The 22,908-nt window shown below is 37.1% G+C and overlaps 2 protein-coding genes across 2 annotated transcripts; both read left to right on the forward strand.

Moving 5' to 3' along the window:
* Nucleotides 1-1,596: 1,596 nt before the first annotated feature.
* On the forward strand, nt 1,597-2,675 carry LOC120081063. Its single transcript, XM_039035742.1, has 3 exons — nt 1,597-1,738; nt 1,859-2,212; nt 2,275-2,675. The coding sequence occupies exons 1-3, from the start codon at nt 1,597-1,599 to the stop codon at nt 2,673-2,675; spliced, it is 897 nt and encodes a 298-aa protein (XP_038891670.1).
* Nucleotides 2,676-14,220: 11,545 nt separating this feature from the next.
* On the forward strand, nt 14,221-17,709 carry LOC120081840 (pentatricopeptide repeat-containing protein At3g12770). Its single transcript, XM_039037015.1, has 2 exons — nt 14,221-14,531; nt 15,575-17,709. The coding sequence occupies exons 1-2, from the start codon at nt 14,434-14,436 to the stop codon at nt 17,550-17,552; spliced, it is 2,076 nt and encodes a 691-aa protein (XP_038892943.1). The 5' UTR covers nt 14,221-14,433; the 3' UTR covers nt 17,553-17,709.
* Nucleotides 17,710-22,908: the final 5,199 nt, after the last annotated feature.

Raw genomic sequence — 22,908 nt, forward strand, 5'->3', positions numbered from 1 at the left:
AAGAACAATGCCAAAAAATCCAAAACCAAAACCCTCCTAAAATGTGCGTAAATACTTCCTTGATGAAGATGAACTTGAACATGATGAACCGAAATGTTGAATAAAAACTGAAAGAATGTGAGGGGTTTTGAAAGGAATTTGAAGGGTTGAACAAGAAAACGGTCATGAAGGGAGGGATTGGGGGTTTTGAATCTTTTTCCTAAAAAAGGTATAATTGTTTTTTTCCTACCATGATAAATTTTGAGGGTAAAAAATACATTCTTTTTAAAAAGGGGTCATTTTTCTAAAGAAAAAATTTCCATGGTCATTTTTATGGGAAAATTGTACGAATGACCCAATTTTTGGGTCCAAAATGTCAAATAACCCATTTCTAAAAAATAATGTCAATTGACCTTCTGCTTACGTCATCATGCGATGAGATTACAAAAATTGCCCCTGATAACCGTCTCGCTCTCACTTTTCCAATCTCGCTCTCACTGTCTGTTCATCTTTTATCGTGATGTGATTGTTTGTCACTGTACGATTGATTTGACAATTTTCACGAAATCTATCTATAACTTAAAATCGTTAACACACAGCAAAATGGTGTATTCTTTAAAATCTAAACTTCATTTGAACTGTCATTTTGTTGAACGGAGATTTATTGAACGAGGTTTTCCAGATTGGAGTTTTTCGAAACCAAACAGAGTTTTCAGAATGGGTTTTTCAATACGAAACAGACTTTTCTTGAACTTGGTCTCATTGGTGTTTGTAGAAACGTGGTCTCAAAATAGGTATGTAAATAGACATTGTAAAATAGCATAACGAAAGGGGTGTGAGAAAGAGGGACGAAGAGAAAAGTGGAGAGAGCGACATTGAGCAACAGAGAGAGAGTGAGATTGAGCGATAGCAAGAGGCACGAGAGCGAGAAGCACGAGAGTGAGAAGCGCGAGAGCGAGAGCACGTGGGAGCGATAGTGAGAGAGATCCATGTGTATTACTATTTGCTTAATAAAAAATGTTATCTTGCTTTGTAGGATGACACAAAAGTGTGTACTAATTCGATACGGAGGTCATTGGGATGAGAACCAAAATTTGTATGTTGGAGGCGAGCTAACAGTAATCATTGTGCCTATTAGCTTGAAGTATGAAGAACTTAAAGCTCACATTTACAGGATTGCAAATGTAAGTTGCTCAGAGTTTCATGTTGTTATGAGAGTTAAATATAAGCTTGACTTTGAAGCCCCTCCACAGTACATACGGAATGATGGTGATGTTTACTTCCTTCTTTGCTGGGATGATTTTTCTACAGTTCAGCTATATGTAACACTAAAATCATACCATGACGAAAGTGAATATGAGTGATGATGGTATAGGTGTAGACAGACAATACGAGGCATCGTATGAGCTTAATCGAGAAGTGGGTGATATTCCATTGTCTATGAACACTCAACCATTAACATTATCAATAGACAATGATAGCATTCGTGCAGTGGACTTGGAAAGAGAAACTCAATGTAACAGACCTGTGCCGATTAGCAGGTTTGAATTTTATGGATTGTGGTCCTTCAGAAGAGCATGATCCTTTCGTGGTCGATAATGAGAGATCAGTAGGATTATGGATTGTGGTCCTTCAGAGGTGCATAAACCTGCAGTGGCTGTTACTGAGAGATCAGCAGGATTGAATTTCATGTCTTCATGTCGTAGAGGGGAATTGATTATGCCTGGCACCTCTTCATCCGAGACAGATGTTGAAGTTGGTCAATTTTTTTTGAGTAAGAGTGATTTAAAAATGAGATTGTCTATTCTGTGCATAAACAATAATTTTGAATATAAGTTAAGGAAGTCAACTAAGTCTTTGTTTACTGTTAAATGTATAGAGGATAATTATAAGTGGAGCCTTCGTGCAGTTAAAATTCCAGGGTGTGACATATTTAAGATCACGAAATATATGCGGTCGCACACATGTTCTATTGGAATTTTAAATCATGACCATAGACAAGCAACAACTGCGGTAGTTGGTAAACTAATCAAAGACAAGTTCATAGGCATAGGACGTGTTTATAAACCTCGTCACATCATTGAGGATATGAGGAAAGAGTATGGTGTAAACATAAGTTACAATAAGGCATGGTGTGCAAGGGAAACCACTTATGCTCTCGCCAGGGGTACTCCAGAAGAGTCATACGCTGTTTTACATGCATATGGTGAAGGGTTAAAGATGGAGAATCCAGGTACAGGGTTTGAATCGTACTTGAAAATGATGTCCATTTCAAGTACATGTTTATGGCATTAGGACCTTGTATTAGAGGTTTTTCAAGTTTTTGGCCTGTGATAATTGTTAATGGATCGTATCTAAAAGAAAAATACAAAGGGACCATGTTGGTCGGTGTCTCCATGGATGACAACAACCAAGTTTACCCATTAGCATATGCCATAGTGGACAATGAAATTGATCAAGCTTGGAAGTGGTTTATGTTGAACTTGAAGTGTGCCATTGGAGAACCCTCTAACTTGGTGTTTGTGTCCGATCGAGCGGTATCTATTGGCAATGTCATTCGTGTAGTTTTTCCCACAGCATTTCATGAATTATGCACCTACCACCTAGAAAATAATATTCTTTCCAACTTTAAGGAAAACACGATTGTTGGGATGTTCAAGGATGCAGCCAGGGCATTTCGCATGTCAGAGTTCTAAGCACATTGGGACTAACTACGTACTTTTTGAAATGGTGCAGTATCGAAATATTTTGAGGATATTGGTCTTGAAAGGTGGGCGAGTGTTTACCAAACAGAACGAAGATACGTTAACATGACGTCCAATAGTGCAGAGTGTTTTAATTCATTGACCAAAGAATATTGACAGCTGCTCATAATGTGCTTGTTGGAACACGTTCGAGGCCTCATCCAGTCATGGTTTTATGAATGGAGAAATTATTGGGCATCTCGAATGACGTCACACTCAGACTACTGTGAAAACCGAATAACAACTGAGTGTGACAAAGGCAAACGATATCGAGTTGAGTCGATTGATTGTTATAGTATCCATGTGCAGAACAATCGATTGGATGGTATTGTGAACCTCTATACGAAGGAATGCACATGCAAGGAATTTGAATCACTCGGTATCCCATGTTCGCATGTGATTATGGCTGCGCGAGAATGAAACATCCCCATCCATGGTTTGTGCAGTCTATTCTATAGCGTTGACTCCCTCATGGCTACTTATGCAGAACCTGTAAACCCACTCGGTCACATATCTGAATGGAAGAGACCTCCGGGATATGTGGAAAAGCATATTGTACCTCCTAGAAGAGTGGTATAGGTCGGACGACAAAGAGTACAAAGAATACCATCAAGAGGAGAACAACACAGACAAATAAAATGTGGTAGGTGTGGGAACTACAGGCATAATCGGCAAAACTGCAGTGAACCGTTGATGTCCAAGCAACCTATTGATTCTAATACAAATGATTCAAATGTCAGTTATTTGTAGTTGTCTATGTGCCACTTGTCTTTGTAATTGTCTATGTACCTGTTGATTTTTAGAAAACGATTTATTTATTTTATTTATTATGGACGGATGGGGCTGTACATGAATTCATGCGTTAGACATGGCTTATGTGTTTGCACCCATGCATCTGAGGTCATGCGTCAGAATGAAGATGCGTTAAACTAATATGCAATGACCATGCATTCCTATCACAAGTTTTCTTATGCTCGCGCCAAGTATAACGCAAACGTAAGTTTCTCAGGTAATCCGAGGTCGAACACAAGGACTTGTCACTCAATAATTCTTGTGAAGCAATGCGTTTGAGGTGATGAAAAGAAAAATAAAAAGAAGTTAAATGGATGTACATACTATTCCTACTCCTAACTAAACAGATTGAGCAATAGAAGATTTGCGATGAGAATAAGTAGAGACACAACAACCATTAACGCATAGTAATGTTTATTATCTTAAATCGCCTGAGTAATCCCAGCTCATTGCACTAATGCATCGCACACCTCTCGACAGTCAACCGCATGACTATATCTCTATAGTGCATGGTTGCGTCGAGCATAAGATTGTGCCTATCTCTAAGAACAATGTTAACTTTGCTTTAGTGCGTTCCATCTCTTACCTTTTCAGGCAGTTAGACACGACTATTTAACTTATAGACAAGCAATGCAACGTCCCATAGACAGGCATTGCTACAACCTTTCACCAAGCAAAGAGGATTAACTCACTATACTCGCACAATGCACACCTCTCGGTGGGTTGCTTCATGCGTCCTATCTCTAGGCTACACGATTAAACATGCGATTGTCTTTGATAAATAAACGTTGAAGATAAACTATGATAGATGAAGATAATGAAGAAGGGCAATGAAGGAGTTAAGATTTGCATTGATCACAAAATATCTTAATAACTTAAGCTAAAATGTAATACAACACATAGATTAGAAGAGAAAGGAAGGACTTTGCATCAAGGCTGCCGGTGGTGCCATGGTTGAGTGGTGAAGATGTCTCTCTCGAGCTCTATCTCCGACGAATGCTCCGATCGTCACTCGGTTTGGGTTGTGGAGATGAAGAATTCTCACTGAAAATCTCTTCCAAGCTCTCATCTGTGATCATAAACTTCTGCCCTGAGGCATAAATTCGGATGTCTTAAAATGAAGGTCCCAAGGGCTATTTATAAAGTTTGGACGCCGACAGCTATAATGATGATGGTATGGCTCACTGCTACTTTTATCACGATATGGGCATTGTTACATCGCCTTATCTTGTTGATACTCCCAAGGTATGCGTCTGAGCTTGATTCAGCTGAAGTTATCAACGCGTTCTACCCATCTTGCGATCTTTTATTATGGCTATCACTCCTTGGCCGCAATCTCCATTTGGTCACCGCAATTCCCATGCATTGGACGCATGTGATTACAACAACTTCCATGCGTTTGACGCATGTGATTACCGGCTACGATTGCTTAGCTCATGTGTTTGTCTTTGCGATCGCCTGGCTTCAGCGCATGCATTTGTCTGCGATAGCTTATTTCAAATGCATGCGTTTGATACCTGCGATAGCTACAAAAATAGACATTTTGGCATGGGGTAAAGCATAATATTGGGGTCAGTGAGGATTTAGGTGCTAATTGACGCAAAACTCAATTTTTCGCAAATTCTAAGTATTATCACTGCATTTTCTACTTATTAGCCCTCATGATTCTAAGTAAAAGGCTTATAATAACTGGCATTTCTGCCAGTTATCACCCCCCCTTCCCCCAAACTTAGAATCATGCTTGTCCTCAAGTATGTGTTATACTTAAGAAATTCTTAGCTCACCTTCCTGCGTCTCTTTGCGATGACCATCTTCTCAGAATATAATTTACTCATGCCTCTAACTATGGACGCAGTGCTCTCCTCTACTTCGGCTGCTTATCCAAAGAGATCTTTTCTAAGTTAAATTCGGCAAGCCTTTGCTTAAAAACTTTTTTATTCATTCTCCGCAACTTTGCGTTCAGCTCATGAGAATGCATTCGTCCAAAACAATTATGTGTTTATTTAATCTAACGCGGCGTTGAACTTGGTTACACTCTTCATTTTGGCTTACTTCTACATGTGTCATGCGAGCATCCAACTTCGGTTGCGTTCCATATTCAACTCAACTCATGTCTTGCTTAATTTGACTTGCGCTAGACAGAGGAATTGTGTTTATGCGTTGATCCTGGCGACTTATCTTCGTTTTGGCTTGCCCCCATAGGTGTCATGCGGACATCCAACTACGGGTAAGTACCTTTCATAACTCAACTCTTGTCAACATGGGTCTCTCCATTGTGTTGGCAATGGAGTTGTTATTTTCAAAAGCTCTTTTTTTTTTTTTTTAAAGAAAATGACCGCAATGTTATGAACGCAATTCTCCGAGACCGCTGCCACCCTCCCAAACTAAGAGGATGGCAGTATTCTCACTGCAAGCTAAAAACAAACTCAACAGGAATGTGATAACAAATGTTTGAGCAAGGGTTTGCACACAATAAAACTATAGACTTTCACACTTTAAAGAAGCTATTAAAAATAAGGGGTGCCTTGCGATACTAGTTAGAGGATGCGGTGAATTATTTGTACCATTATAGACGCATTGCAAAGAACCGCAGTCAAACAAGGAGAATTTCAAAAGGATAATGCCTAAAAGATAACAAGAAAAGAACCTTAAGTAGAAGAACGCATGCGACAATGCGTTGGAGTTCATGCGAATGAAGCCATATGTTGAAGGATGTGGATGATTCTTCTGTTGTAACTAGCACCGAGGAGAGTTATTATTGCACCTACAAGAAGCAAACGCACCACAGCCAAGGAAGCAGCCACATATCCAAAATAACAACAAATAAAAATAATAAACTAAACTAATAAAGCAATGTAAAAGATAGAGTAAAAGACATCCCTGGAGAAATTGGAGTGTTGTTACCACAAGGAGTCGCCCATGTAGGAGATGGTTCTCAATTGCTTGGGTTAAGGGGGTCGTCCTGACCATTGGAGCTTCCAGCAATTGTTGGACGCATGATGATTGACATGCGTCTAAGACTGCTTCCAGCTCATGTGACAGATAGCCTTTCTATCTCGGGGTCAATATTTTACTTTCGACGCATCACCTATACTTCANTTCTCAACTGCTTAGGTCAAAGGGATCGCCTTGACCATTGGAGCTTCCAGCAATTGTTGGACGCATGATGATTGACATGCGTCTAAGACTGCTTCCAGCTCATGTGACAGACAGCCTTTCTATCTCGGGATCAATATTTGACTTTCGACGCATCGTCTATACTTCAAATATTGTTTGCAGCTTGGTCGCACAATCTACAATACGCTAAGATTGAAAGGGTGCCTGGAAAAACACAAAAAACTTCACAAAACATTAGCTGCCAAGTCCTTGGCAATGGCGCCAAAAACTTGTTGATTTTTAGGAAACGATTTATTTATTTTATTTATTATGGACGGATGGGGCTATACATGAATTCATGCGTTAGACATGGCTTATGCGTTTGCACCCATGTGTATGAGGTCATGCGTCGGAATGAAGATGCGTTAAACTAATATGCAATGTCCATGCGTTCCTATCACAAGTTTTCTTACGCTCGTGCCAAGTATAACGCAAACGCAAGTTTCTCAGGTAATCCGAGGTCGAACACAGGGACTTGTCACTCAATAATTCTTTTGAAGCAATGCGTTTGAGGAGATGAAAAGAAAAATAAAAAGAAGTTAAATGGATGTACACACTATTCCTACTCCTAACTAAACAGATTGAGCAATAGAAGATTTGCGATGAGAATAAGTAGAGACACGACAACCATTAACGCATAGTAATGTTTATTATCTTAAATCGCCCGAGTAATCCCAGCTCATTGCACTAACGCGTCGCACACCTCTCGGTGGTTAGCCGCATGACTATATCTCTATAGTGCATGGTTGCATCGAGCATAAGATTATGCCTATCTCTAGGAACAATGCGAACTTTGCTTTAGTGCGTTCCATCTCTTACCTTCTCAGGCAGTTAGACGCAGCTATTTAACTTATAGACAAGCAATGCATCGTCCCATAGACAGGTGTTGCTACAGCCTTTCACCAAGCAAAGAGGATTAACTCACTATACTCGTACAACGCACACCTCTTGGTGGGTTGCTTCATGCGTCCTATCTCTAGGCTACACGATTAAGCATGCGATTTTCGTTGATAAATAAACGCTGAAGATAAACTATGATAGAGATGAAGATAATGAAGAAGACAACAATGAAGGATTTAAGATTTGCATTGATCACAAAATATCTTAATAACTTAAGCTAAAATGTAATACAACACAAAGATTAAAAGAGAAAGGAAGGACTCTGCGTCAAGGCTGTCGGTGGTGCCATGGTTGAGTGGTGGAGATGTCTCTTTCGAGCTCTATCTCCGGCAAATGCTCCGATCGTCACTCGGTTTGGGTTGTGGAGATCAAGAATTCTCACTGAAAATATCTTTCAAGCTCTCATCTGTGATTACAAACTTCTACCTTGAGGCAGAAATTCGGATGTCTTAAAATGAAGGTCCCAAGGGCTATTTATAGAGTTGGACGCCGACAGCTATAATGATGACGGTATGGCTCACTGCTACTTTTATCGCGGTATGGGCATTGTCACATCGCCTTATCTTGTTGATATTCCCAAGGTATGCGTCCGAGCTTGATTCAGCTGAAGTTATCAACGCGTTCTACCCATCTTGCGATCTTCTATTATGGCTATCACTCCTTGGCCGTAATCTCCATTTGGTCACCACAATTCCCATGGATTGGACGCATGTGATTACCGCAACTTCCATGCGTTGGACGCATGTGATTACCGTAACTTCCATGTGTTGGACGTATGTGATTACCATTTGCGATTGCTTAGCTCATGCCTTTGTCTTTGCGATCGCCTGGCTTCAGCGTATGCATTTGTCTACGATAGCTTATTTCAAACGTATGTGTTTGATTCCTGTGATAGCTACAAAAATAGACACTTTGGCATGAAGTAATGCATAATATTGGGGTCAGTGAGGATTTAGGTGCTAATTGACGCAAAACTCAATTTTTCGCAAATTCTAAGTATTATCACCGCATTTTCTACTTATTATCCCTCATGATTCTAAGTAAAAGGCTTCTAATAACTGACATTTCTGCCAGTTATCAGTGCCACTTGTCTATGTAATTGTCTATGTGCCACTTGTCTATTCACGAATCCTCAAAACTGTAACATTCTATGTGCCACTTTAATCCTTAAAACTGTAATTTTCTATGTGTTACTTGTCTATTCACAAATCTCTTCAAATGTTAATTAAATTGTTGACTATTCGTGAACCATTCAGGAAACGTCTCGCTCTCGCGAATCTTGCCATCGCTAATCTCGCTATCACTTGTAATCCTTTTTAAAATGTCTCGCTTATAAGTTTGATTACTAGAGTTTGTCTATTCATGAATCTCTTCAGATATCTCGCTCTTCCTTTTGTAAGTGTAATTAAATTGATGGCTATTCATGAACCATTCTAGAAACGTCTCGCTCTCGCGTATCTCGCTCTCGCCCATCTCGCTTTCACTTATCTCACTCTCCCTTTTATAAGTGTAATTAATGATTATCGTTTACTTCTTCTAGGCGATCGTGTAGCGGAGCCCTGTGATCATGTAGTAGTTGGTAAGCGATCGTGTTGTAATATGTAAGCGTAGAAAATTAACCAAACATGTTAAAAATTGAAATCTTATACTTATATAAACGTTACAATTTATAAAATTATGTAAGTTTGAAGGTCTATTTTGACCCAATTTCAACATTTATATAATTTTGAGGGTTCAATTTTATTGAAATTTTAAGGGTATAATTGCAACTACCACCATACATGAGGGGTAGTTTTTGCAATTTTCTTTAAAAAAATTAAGAATTTAAAATTTAAAATAAATATTTTTTAAGGTTAATTGACTTAAATTATAATTTTCATGTTTAGATTTTAGAGCCTAAAATAGATTTTTTAAAAAGAATTTTCCGAATCAAAATTGAGTGATTGTAAAAAAAAATTAATAAAATAAAATTAGCATTTTTATTTGGATAAAAAAGCCAATCGCGCGTATCTTGCTCTCGTAATTAATGATTATCGTTTACTTCTTCTAAGCGATCGTGTAGCAGAGGCTTGTGATCGTGTAGTAGTTGGTAAGCGGTCGTGTTGTAATCTGTAAGCGATCGTGTAATAAATTATAAGCGATCGCGGAGTATTTTGTAAGCCCATCTCGCAAATCTCGCTCTCGCATATCTCGTTTTCCCTTTTATAAGTGTAATTAATGATTATCATGTACTTCTTCTAAGCGATCGTGTAGCGAAGCCCTGTGATCGTGTAGTAGTTGGTAAGCGATCGTGTTGTAATCTAGCAATCGTGTTGTAATCTGTAAGCGAGCGTGTAATAAATTATAAGCGATCATGTAGGAGTTTGTAAGCGATCGTGGAGTATTTTGTAAGCCCATCTCACGTATCTCGCTCTCCTCTTTATAAGTGTAATTAATGATTATCATTTACTTCTTCTAAGCGATCGTGTAGCGGCGCCCGTTGATCGTGTAGTAGTTGGTAAGCGATCATATTGTAATCTGTAAGCGATCGTGTAGCGGTTTGTGAGCGATCGCGGAGTATTTTGTAAGCCCATTTCGCGTATCTCGCTCTATCCCTTTTATAAGTGTAATTAATGATTATCGTTTACTTCTTGTAAGCTAGCATCTAGTATTTGTTAGCAATCGTGTAAAACTTATAAACGATCGTTTAACATTTGATAAACGATCGTGCAGTGTGCCGCTCATCGTATAGAATCTAGTAAGCGATCGTGTAATAGTTAGTAAGCGAAGGTGTAGAGACTATAAACGATCGTCTAGTTTGTCTATTCATGAATCCCTTCAGATGTCTCGCTTATCTCGCTCTCTCTTTTATAAGTTTAATTTAACTTGTTGGCTATTCATGAATGAATCTTCTATATTCATGGTAGTTCTACACTAACAATTTAAATAACATGTTAGTAAAATTACATCAATAATATACATAATATACATGTACGTCAATAATATGGAGTGTTCGTCTACAATTGACATGTCAATTGCATCTTATAGTCAGTCATCTTATCCTGAGTTATTACAAATGGGGCACTACTAGTCACTAAATGTTCTAAGAATTTTACAACAAATATTCCACAATCTAATGATCCGTGTTGTGTATTCGTAGAGGTAGGTCGGGATATCTTCCAATGAGACATTTCGATGTCCGGCTTCCAACGTTTCAAGTCATAGTAGTGAAGAAGCGATGGTAAGGTGTAAGTCAATGGTTCAAGGAAAGACTCCAGCTTCTTCTTCGATATCATGGACGGTAGTGAATCAAATACGAACAACCAACCTCTATTTAGATCGAATGCTATCAACATCCAATGCTGATCAATGTTTGTTGTCGTGTATACAAAGTCCACATCTGACCACTTGACATCAAATTTACCCATGACATAATTCGGTAACATCTCATCCGCCCATGCTACGGCAACATCCAAAGTCGACTTGTTCTTAATATGTTTGTAGACCCCATCTCGAGAATTTAGGTGACTCTACATGGCGAAAAGAATATTAAAACACATAATAGTCAACCAACGTATTCCTATTCAAAAGTGCAGTAAATGGTTACCGTTATTCCAATTGGCAGGATGGTGAAGCGAGCCATATACATATCTGGTCGCCTATAGAATTGATCTTTCATGAACTCAAAAAGGATATTTAGGGTATGCATCTAGAACAAGATATACGTTAGGAGAGGGTTTATAACTATATGTACTTGGTAAAAAGGACAAGGATCATAAACTTACGTCACACTCAACCCATGAACTTGGTTCAGTCAACTCCTGAAAAAAGGTTTTAGATAATGGTCGAACTACCTTTTCTCGAACCTCATTGTCCGTATTCTTATCGGCAATCCAGTTCACCATTTCCTTCAATATAGCTGCCGGAACCTCATGCTCCAAGGAGTATTGGATCGTCGCTTTAAACTGTATCATAGGTACCCCAGGGAGAGGGTACTTAATATTTGGACGATCCAAAGGAAGTTGAACCTTAACTTCCTTCTCTTTTGTTATTTTCTTTTTTGGTTCAACGGAAGGTGTGTACTTATCAACGACCTTCCTCTTACGTGTTGTTTTTCTACTCTTGACCATAACCTACAGAAATATAACAAAATGCTGAACATGCTGAATAAAAAATATGAAGAAAGAAATTTTTGAATCACATAATGATCATACCTGTGAATCGAGATGTAGGGTGTTAGAGGAGATCGTGATATCAAGCTGTACAGATGAAGGTGGAGGTGGGATCGGTGACTTAGGTGGAGGTGGGGTTAGGTGACCTACGTACAGGTGGGGTAGGTGACCTACGTACAGTCGGGATGGGGGACATAGTGGCATCATGGCCAGTCTGTGGAGTGGGAGACCTTGTCGACTCAAACACCATGGAACCTTTCATACACTGTAATAGAGACAAAATAGTTGACAATTGTGCTTTCATGTTTCTCATGTCCGTTTCTAGGTTCGATACACGGGCATCCAAGCTCGATATTGAGCTGTCAATGCTCCGCAGGTACGCATATATACCAAGATCAACATTGCCTCCCTCCCTGAGGCCCGGAACCTCCGGGACAGAACACTCCTCCTCAGGCTCAAGACGTACGTCACTCACTAGCACATCATGAAATATATCCTCACTGGGGGTGTAAGTAGGCTAGTGGATGTTTTGGTCCCCATCAGATTCGTCATCCCTCACTCCACCTTCTAAATTACCATGTTGTTCACCTTCCCCACCTTTTGAACTACTGTCACTATTTGAACTACTAGAGCTCCATAAACTCTCTCGGAGTGTGCTTGTCTTACGGCTCATCTATCAATTGGGGTGTCCCGAAACTACTTCTCAGTATCGGACATGACAATACCCTCTTTAACTTTTGTCTGCATTAAGGAACCCAGTAAGATGGTTAGTGTACATTTAACTACCGAATAAACATACTATGGCTACATAGATTACACTTACATTTTAAGACTAAAAAATGTCTCTCTCGAGTGCTTTGAATGACACCGAGTGGGAGCATAACCACCATAATATACGAGGAATGGCTACCTTGCTCTTTCGAGTGGCAACGTTCCCTACTATTGACGAAAGGATCTCGTACGTCCACACCTAAATCTAAACAACTCAAATTTTTAACTATGTTAATGTTAAACCAAAGATAAAGTTAAGTTAAGGAACATCTGCCTGGAATGCTTGGGGAAATCCACGGAGTGAGTACTTCACAACATAATTTTTATTTCCCCTCACCCTCTCCTTGTATAAACCAACCTTGTCATTAAGTGCGGTCTTCAGGGCGTGGAGTGTCCTCTGCCAAATAATTGTACCCCAATCAAGATTGTTGTAGTAGTCTATGTCTTCAACATCGTCAAATAGAGTACGATCTACAACATTCTTTTGCTTGTTTTTACCCATCATTGCAACCTCTGTATAATATAGTAGGGTAATTTTCACAACATCATCATCATTTTCAAATACCAATTTTTTGTATTCTTCTTCAAGTAAATTCAAGTGGAATGCATCTGAGGTCGACTGACTACCAAAGTACCTCGTAAAAAGTTCTTGTGAGGACTCCTCACTCCATCCAACTCACATAGGAGACCGCCACAAACTAGTGATCAATAAAAAGTCGTCCTTCGAAAATGTGACGACCTTTCCTCTGATAAAGAAACTAATTGAGTCCATTCCTGACTTCTTCACTTTCCTCAATAGCATATGGTGGATTAATGGGCTGTTGAATACAAGTTCAATGTTTAGAAAGCGACCAAAAACTGTTCTTCTTGAACATCTCTAACTGCCTTCCGGTAAGCTTCTGCTTTACAATCTTGTTTGCATTGGCAACGTGGGCCAGGCAAGTTACTTGCCCGGGAAACCTATCAACTTCACGAATTTTCAAAGATTTTGACATCTTAAATTACTCATGCATTGTATGAACATTCAACAGTTAACAGGTTCGTACTAAAAAAATCAAAATATACTGTTAAAGTCTCGCTAATCTCGCTAATAATCTCGCTAGCTCTCACTATCTCTCGCTAATCTCGCTCTAGCACATCTCGCTTTCGCTCGTCTCGCTCTAGCCCATCTCACTTTCGCTCGAATCGCTCTATCCCATCTCGCTCTAGCCCATCTTGCTTTCACTCGAATCATTTTATCCCATCTCGCTCTCACAAAACTCGTCCACTAACTTGTCTGACTCTAACTATATCTTCTTCGTCCTCAACCAATATAGAACACATCGAAACCCAAAATAAAAAAGAGACGCGACCGATTAAACCCCCAAACCAGTTATGAACGTGACGACCGATCAAACGAAACCAACCTAAAAAGACACAACACAACATGGAAGACAAAAATTAATCACTAATCCCGTAGAGAACTTCGATTACGGCAATAAATGGACGATGGTTTTGCAGAGCGAGATGAACGACACTTGCACGTACAATTTTCCCTAATTTTGAGCAGAGTGGGACGACCATTGAGTTTGAGCGCACTCGTATAGACTAGAGGGACATTTTTGTAATCTCATCCCATGATGACGTAAGCATAGGATCAATTGACATTATATTTTAAAAATGAGTCATTTGACATTTTGGACAAAAAAAAAAAAATTGGGTCATCCGTACAATTTCCTCTAATAACCCCAATTGTTTTCGAATTGAGAAAAGCGATGACGATTTTCCTCTGGTCCAACAGTTATGGGGTCCAACTTCGCCGGCCGTCGCCACATCACCGCTTCCCCCCAAGCTGCAGCAATCGCACAGCTTCATCGGATTTTTCTTCTCCGGAAAACTCCTTCACGGGAGAGACAGAGATTTGAAAGAGCTGGCTTAAGCAGTTCCTCGCACTTCCACCCATGTCTTTGCATTCATTTTCGCTTTCTCTCTCGTTGTCGTCACTCTCATCAGCTCTTTCAAAGTCGGCGATAACCTCGCACGAGGCTTCATTGAGGAGGTATTCCACTGTCAATTTCCATTTTCTAGGGGTTTTTCTTTGATTGGAAATAATCAGTGTTTTTGGTTTGAATTCGCTCAGCAAGTTTTGGTTTGGTCATTATTGTTATTGGTCTTCCCGTGTTTAAATGCCAGTAATGGATTAACATATAGTTACAATATATCGAATAATAGTTGTCTTTTAGGCTGTTTAGGATTGAGCCCATGAGATTATCAGCTGGCTTTATACCATTTGATGTTAGACATCTGTAGTATATTTAGTATTTTGATTAGGTGAACATCGTGTGATTTGATTTGTGGCTTCCAACACATTTGTATTTGATAAGTTGATGCTTTGTCTTGGGTGAGCGCGAGTAATTTTAGGTTTGATACACCTGATCAAATGTAGTCTTCCCCTTTGTTTGTAGTTCTTGGATGTTATTATTATTTATTTTTTGATAATTGGGGGTCGAAGCTTTCCTTCCCTACATCCGGGGCCTGTGCCTGCCCAAGGCACTCGAAAGTTCGAACTTGGGGCCTCTAAGCTGATATGGCCAAGAGACTTCAAGCCCTTACCAATGGGGCCACTCCTAGTGCAATTCCCGGATGTTACTGTTAGCACTATGGGATTATTACACCAAAATTTCAAATTTGTGATTTTAGTCCACAATTTGCTTTCATTAGAATTTATGGTTGTACAAAACGGAGAGGCAAGCTTGTTTGCATTTTAATAAACCGTGGAGTCTATCTAATTGACCTTACTTATACCTAGTATTACATAAGATGTCTGTACACAATGCCTCTGAGTTACTTTTTCCATTAATTCTTATTTCTTATCGAATACATGTTGTAATTCCTATGCCCCTTTTATGGCCCAAGCCTCTTTTATGGCCCGAGAGAACTTTAACTTCCCAACGTACAAGTAACAATAGTGGTGTAACTCATTTGTATCATAACTTTTTTCCCTGTCTTCGAGACCCCAACATCACATGGATGGTGACAATCTTCTTTCAACTTCAATTTCCACATCTTCTTTGCACAACTAAATCATAATTCACCCTGTAGGAAGCATTTGGATCAATTATACGTCCAGTTAATTGTGTCTGGACTACACAAGTGTGGTTTCTTGATAATCAAATTTGTCAATTCATGTTTGCATTTTGGAGATGTTAACTATGCACACAAGGCTTTTCGTGAAGTCGTAGAACCAGATATTTTGTTGTGGAATGCCATCATAAAGGGTTACACTCAGAAGAATATTGCTGGAGGTGCTATCAGAATGTATATGGATATGCAAATGTCACCGGTGTACCCGAATTGCTTCACATTTTTGTATGTGCTTAAAGCATGTGATGGAATGTCAGTCGAAGGAATAGGTAAACAGATGCATGGTCAGACATTTAAATATGGCTTTGGATCAAATGTTTTTGTGCAGAATAGTCTTGTGTCAATGTATGCTAAATTTGGTCAAACCTCATCTGCTAGGATCGTGTTTGATAAGTTGCATGATAGAACTGTTGTTTCGTGGACTTCCATCATTTCGGGGTATGTTCAGAATGGTGATCCCGTGGAAGCATTGAAAATTTTCAAAGAAATGAGACAATGTAATGTAAAGCTTGATTGGATTGTCCTTGTTAGTGTCATGACAGCTTATACGGACGTGGAAGATTTGGGACAAGGAAAGTCCATTCATGGTTTAGTGACTAAATTGGGTCTAGAATTTGAACCCGACATAGTGATATCACTGACTACTATGTATGCAAAACATGGACTGGTGGAAATTGCCAGATTTTTCTTTAATCAGATGGAAAAACCGAATTTAATTTTATGGAATGCTATGATTTCTGGCTATGCAAAAAATGGATATGGTGAAGAAGCAATCAAGCTATTCCACGAGATGATTTCCAAGAATATCAGGGTTGATTCTGTTACTGTGAGGTCTGCTATTCTAGCTGGTGCCCAAGTCGGGTCTCTTAAACTAGCAAGATGGTTGGATGATTATATCTCTGAGAGTGAGTACAGAGACGATACTTTTGTAAACACGTCCCTTGTAGATATGTATGCAAAATGTGGAAGCATATATTTTGCTCGTTGTGTTTTTGATAGAATGGTCGTTAAAGACGTTGTCTTATGGAGTGCAATGATTATGGGGTATGGATTACATGGTCATGGACAAGAAGCCATCAACCATTACAATGAAATGAAGCAAGCTGGAGTTTGTCCAAACGACGTTACTTTTGTTGGTCTCCTCACAGCTTGCAAAAATTCAGGTCTTGTAAAAGAGGGATGGGAGCTTTTCCACCAGATGCAAGACTACGGGATTGAACCACATCACCAGCATTACTCTTGCGTGGTCGATCTTCTAGGACGTGCAGGCTATTTGAATCAAGCTTACGATTTCATCATGAGCATGCCAGTTAAACCTGGAGTTAGTGTTTGGGGGGCTCTTCTGAGTGCTTGCAAGATCCATCGCGAAGTAAGGTTGGGAGAAATTGCTGCAGAACAACTTTTCATATTAGATCCATATAATGCAGGGTATCATGTGCAACTCTCAAACCTCTATGCTTCTGCACATTTATGGACTCATGTGGCGAATGTTCGATTAATGATGACACAGAAAGGATTGAACAAGGACCTTGGTCATAGTTCTATCAAGATCAACGGAAATCTCGAAACGTTTCATGTTGGGGATAGATCACATCCCAGATCAAAGGAAATTTTTGAAGAGCTTGATAGATTAGAGAAAAGATTAAAAGCAGCTGGTTATGTTCCTCATATGGAATCTGTTCTACATGACTTGAATCATGAGGAGATTGAGGAAACTCTTTGTAATCACAGTGAGAGGCTAGCAGTTGCTTATGGTATAATCAGTACTGCTCCTGGAACTACACTTAGAATTACCAAGAATCTCCGGGCATGCGTTAATTGTCATTCGGCAATAAAGCTTATATCGAAGCTTGTCGATAGGGAAATAATTATTCGAGATGCGAAACGTTTTCACCATTTCAAAGATGGAGTTTGTTCATGTGGAGATTTTTGGTGAAGCCTGGTGTTGGTATTTATATTTTCTTCAACTTTACACGTACTGAATTTACTGATTTCCATATTGGCCTATGGCTCTCTGCTAACCTGCCTTGAGTTTAATGTGAAAGGAAGGAAAATCCAAATTTTCTGTAAAATGGTATTAATTTACAAGCTAATAATACTTCTTGATAACATGCATTACTAAAGATTGCAAGTCTTTGACTTTGAGATTTTCATTTTGGAGGGAAAAGAGCTCCCTTGTGCTTGAAGATTGAATATATTTTGCTATCATTTTAAAAGTTGAGGTCGAATTTGGTAACCATTTTGTTTTTTATTTTTAATCTTTGAAAAATTGTATTTTGTTATGTAGTCCTAAGTCCTATATTATGTATGGTAAGTGGACTACTTGAAATTAATTTTTAATAGTATTTTTTATTTTTTAGAATATTAGTCAAAATTTGTGCTATGAACTTTAACGATGTCTAATAGATTTCTAAACTTTCAATGATCAAATAGATATAAACTTCAAAATCTAAGTATTAAACTTAAAATTTAACTTATATTATAAATATTACAAATTATCTATAAAATAGATATCCATTCTTAGTGTCAAAAGTCAAATGTCACTCCTTCTATACCCCATGTTTGTTGCAATGTGTCTTGTAAATATTCTTAATGTCCAAGTAAATCACTTCTTACTTGTCATTTAGTCTACACATAAAGTCATTTGGTGGAGCTCATAAGACATACATATTGGACAAATTCCGTGAAAGTTTGAGAAAGTGGAGAATTTAGAAAAACTTTGATGTAGCCTAAAAGAGATAAAAGAAAAAGTTTCTCCAATAATCAAGATTATTGATCCTTTATTAGAATGGATAATGTCTTTCATATAAGAGGGGGAAGTTCCTATTAATAGGGTTTTACTAGTTTTTTCTTCGGTATATGAAATCAATCTGTTCTTAAAACTCTTACAAATGAATTGATAGTTAATCAATATGTTGAGTCATTTTCTCCAATGATTGTTGGTTTTCTTTATTTCCTCCAATGCTATCGGATCTAAGTAGTCATTTTGTTGGATTCTTGAATATGTTTTAATCTCATGATGGGTATAGGACTCATCCATTGATTCTCTTGAATCACCTTTCTTGATCGTGTTTCATAAGTAAAAGAGTAATTTTGAGTATTGAACATTTTTCTTGGGCTGGCAAAATCCATTCTTGATGATTCTTTAATTCATCTATCTCTCAATCTTTACGGTGATATCTTGAAAAATGGGTTTCATTGGATCTTCAGGCCCTTTTCCGATATTGTCGTCTTCTTACTCTGTCCCAAACTGCCCTTGATACATCATCGGAATCACTAGAATCACTAGAATTAAATTTTCAATGTGGATAATGATAGGTTCTTTGAGAAAATCGAGCATGGGAAAAATTAGTATGTTAAATTTCTTCGTCAGAATCACTTGAGTTAGCATTCCAACACCTTTTTTTTTAAGTAAATTTGATTTTCTTGCTCATACTAATTGTTGTATTTTTTTCTTAGATGCCCTCTTTAGTCGTAAAAGTCCATTCTTGCAAAATCTTGAAAAATCTTTGGTTTCTTCTTTCTTTCTTTCTTGGAATTTCAAGGATTCCCCCTAATTAGATGTGCGTTATTTGGCAACGAGCACAACTCACGAAGCTCCCTCTTGTGATCAATATCGCCAAAAGTTTTCCGGTCTTCCACCGGTGGCAATCAATCTTGGCCCAAGTGGTCGCTCTGGTACCAATTGATGTAGTCTAAAAAAGATAAAAGGAGAATTCTCTCCAAGAATCAAGATTGTTGATTTTTTTTTTATTAGAATGAATAATGTATTTCATACAAGAGGAGAAAGTTCCTATTTATAGGGTTTTACTACAAGTGAGGATAAAAAGGCAATTAACCTAGAATATTACCTAATTACCCAATTAACCCTTGTTCTTCTTACATCAAATTTCTTATATATATATTTTGCTAATTTATTTTTTATTTATATATTATGTTTAATTTATTTTAATATTCATTTATTTTATTATTACATTATCTTATATTTATTTTAATATTATATTTTATTGGTATCTGTGTTCTTTTATGCTCCTCAAGTTCATAACATGAGCTCCTGTCATTTCTCCCGCTGAAGGTAGATCCTAAAGGTAAGTCGATTTTTTTTCTTTTTATCATAATTAATAAATTTAATGTTATTTTGTATATTTAATATCTATTAAATTTCTAATATAAATACAATATTTTATGATAGTACTGTCATAACAAATCTCATAAAATTAGAATTTGTTCTCTTGATATTAATGACAATAATTATTTTTCATGGGTGCTTAATGTCGAAATCCACTTGGATGCTATAAATCTTGGAGAGATTATTAAAGAATAAAATACAACATTCAATCAAGACAAAGCAAACACTATGATATTCCTTCGTCATCATCTCTACGAAGGATTGAAAATGGAGTATCTTACACTAAAAGATCTATGTATCTTGTGAAAAAATTTGAAAGCGGGGTATAATCATAAAAAACAATTATTCTTCCTAAAATTCGTTATTTTATAAAATTATCTTTTTAATTCAACTATGCATTATTTAAAATTAGTTCGAAACTGTTGTTATGTGAAGAGAAAATTACTGATGTTGATATGTTAGAGAAGACATTTTCTATATTTCATGTCTCGAATATGCTCTTGCAACAGCAATATCGAGAGAAAGACTATAAATAATATTCTGAACTAATTTCCTGTCTTCTTGTGGCCCAACAAAATAACGAGTTATTGATGAAAAATCATGAATCTCGACCAACCGGAATGACATCATTCTTTGAAGTGAATGTTGTAAATTTTAATAATAATCGTGGTTGAGGTCGTGATCGTGGTCAAGATTGTGACTGTGGCAGAGGAAGAAATAATTATTATTTTCGTTGTGGTCGTTCTAATCATTCAAATTTCGAAAAAATCACACAAAATGATTATCACAAAGGAAAAGCTCCCCAAGATAAAAGTTCAAAAAGTGTTGAAAATAAATGTTTATAATGTGGAATGATTGAGCATTAGTCACGTACCTATTGTACGTCAAAACACTTAGTTGATCTCTATCAAACATCCTTGAAGGAAAAAGAGAAAAATGTGGAAGCAAATTTTGATGTGGTGGACTTTTTTGAATCTTTTGAAGAGACAATCGGCAGAATTGATGTTACTTCCTTTGACTTTGAAAATATCTAGATTTAATGTTGTTTTTTTTTTCATCTTCATGTTTTTATTTCCTCTTAATAAATGTTAACCTTTGTATGTTCCAAATGTTGTTTTTCTTATTGTAATTATTTTCTTTTAATAAAGAAACCTGAATCATTTTCATATGTTGGGTGACTAAAAAATGAGTAAAGAAGATTTGCCTGGCAGACAGTGCAACTACACATACAATACTTACAAGTAGAAAATATTTTTCCAAACTGATAATGCTAAAAGCAAAAATCAATACAATATCAGGTTCTGTAAACTTAATTGAAGGGTTTGGAAAAACAAATATTATTTTGAAAAGAGGAACAGAATTTACAATTGGCAATGCTTTGTTCTCTAGTCAATCAAAGAAAAATCTACTTAGTTTTAAAGATATACGTTGTAATGGTTATCATATTGAGACTAATAGAAAGAATAATATAGAACATTTTTATATCATATCTACTGTCTCATATGAAAAACGTATACTGGAAGAGTTGTCTACTTTATCTTCTAGATTATATTACACTCATATACGAGTAATTGAAACATATGCAACAATGGACTTGAAATTCATGAATCCAAACATATTTACAATTTGGCATGACAAATTAGGTCATCCAGGGTCTATAATGATGAGAAGAATTACTGAGAATTCAAATGGACAACCATTGAATAGCTAGAAGATTCTTCAATCTAATGAATTATCATGTGATGCTTGCTCTCAAGACAAATTAATCATTAGACCATCACCAGTCAAAGTGGGGACTAAATCACCTGCATTTTTAGAACGAATTAATGGTGATATATGTGGACCTATTAACCCACTGAGTGGACCATTTAGATATTTTGTGGTATTAATAGACGCATCCAGTAGATAGTCACACATGTGCTTATTATCAAATCGAAATCTTGCATTTGCAAGATTGCTTGCTCAAATAATTAATTTAAAAGTACAATTTCCTGATTATACAATTAAGATCATTCTTCTAATGTTAGTGAATTTACACCCCAAGCTTTTGATAATTATTGTATGTCAATTGGGATAAATGTTAATATCATGTAGCTCATGTTCATATACAAAATGATTTAACAGAATCATTCATAAAATGTTTGCAGTTTATTGCTAGACCATTGCTTATGAGAGCTAAATTTCCTACATCTATATGGGGACATGTTGTTTTGCATGCAACATCACTTGTACGCATTAGACCAGTATCTTATCATAAGTACTCGTCATTACAATTAGTTTATGGTCATGAGCAAAATATTTTCCATATGAGAATTTTTGTATGTGTAGTATATGTTCTATTTCTCCACCACAACGTACTAAGATGGATCCTCAAAGGAGATTAGGAATATATATTGGATATAATTCCCCATCAATTATTAAATATCTTGAACCCCTAACGGGTGATGTATTTTATTTGTTGATTATAATTTAATGAGACAAATTTTCCAACATTAGAGGGACAAATTAAGAATTTGAAAAATTACATGAAATGCATTGTTATTGTCTTATTTGGATCCCCATATAGATCAATGTGAACTTGAAATTCAGAAGATAATTCATTTGCAATATATAGCAAATCAATTACCAGATGCATTTGTAGATGCAAAGAAAGTAACTAAGTCATATATACAAATTACAAATGTTTAATTGAAATTGATATCCCAACATAGCAAGTTGTCACTAATGAGTCTAGAATGCGGCAGAAGCGTGGTAGACCAGTGGGTTCCAAAAATAAAAATCATCAAAAATGAAAAATAATTAATAGTCAAGAAGACTTGGTTGAAGATATAAATACCCATGAAGAAATTCATGACATGACTAGAAGGTTGAATACATAAAGATAATGATGGGATTTTAATAAACTATGTCATGACAGAAAAAAGATGGGATCGAACTCATGTAGTTATTGACAATATTTTTGCGTATAATGTTGTTCTTGATATTATATCTAAAAATGAGGATTCTAAACCAAAAGCTGTTGAAGAATGTAGACATAGAAAAGATTGGCTTCAACAAAAAGAAACAATCGAAGCAGAATTAAACTCACTTTCAAAACGTTTAGACCAATAGTCCAAACATCAGAAGGTGTCAAACCTGTGTATACAAATTAGTATTTGTGGGG

This window comes from Benincasa hispida, chromosome 7, assembly GCF_009727055.1.
Source record: "Benincasa hispida cultivar B227 chromosome 7, ASM972705v1, whole genome shotgun sequence".
In the NCBI taxonomy this organism is placed as follows: domain Eukaryota; kingdom Viridiplantae; phylum Streptophyta; class Magnoliopsida; order Cucurbitales; family Cucurbitaceae; genus Benincasa; species Benincasa hispida.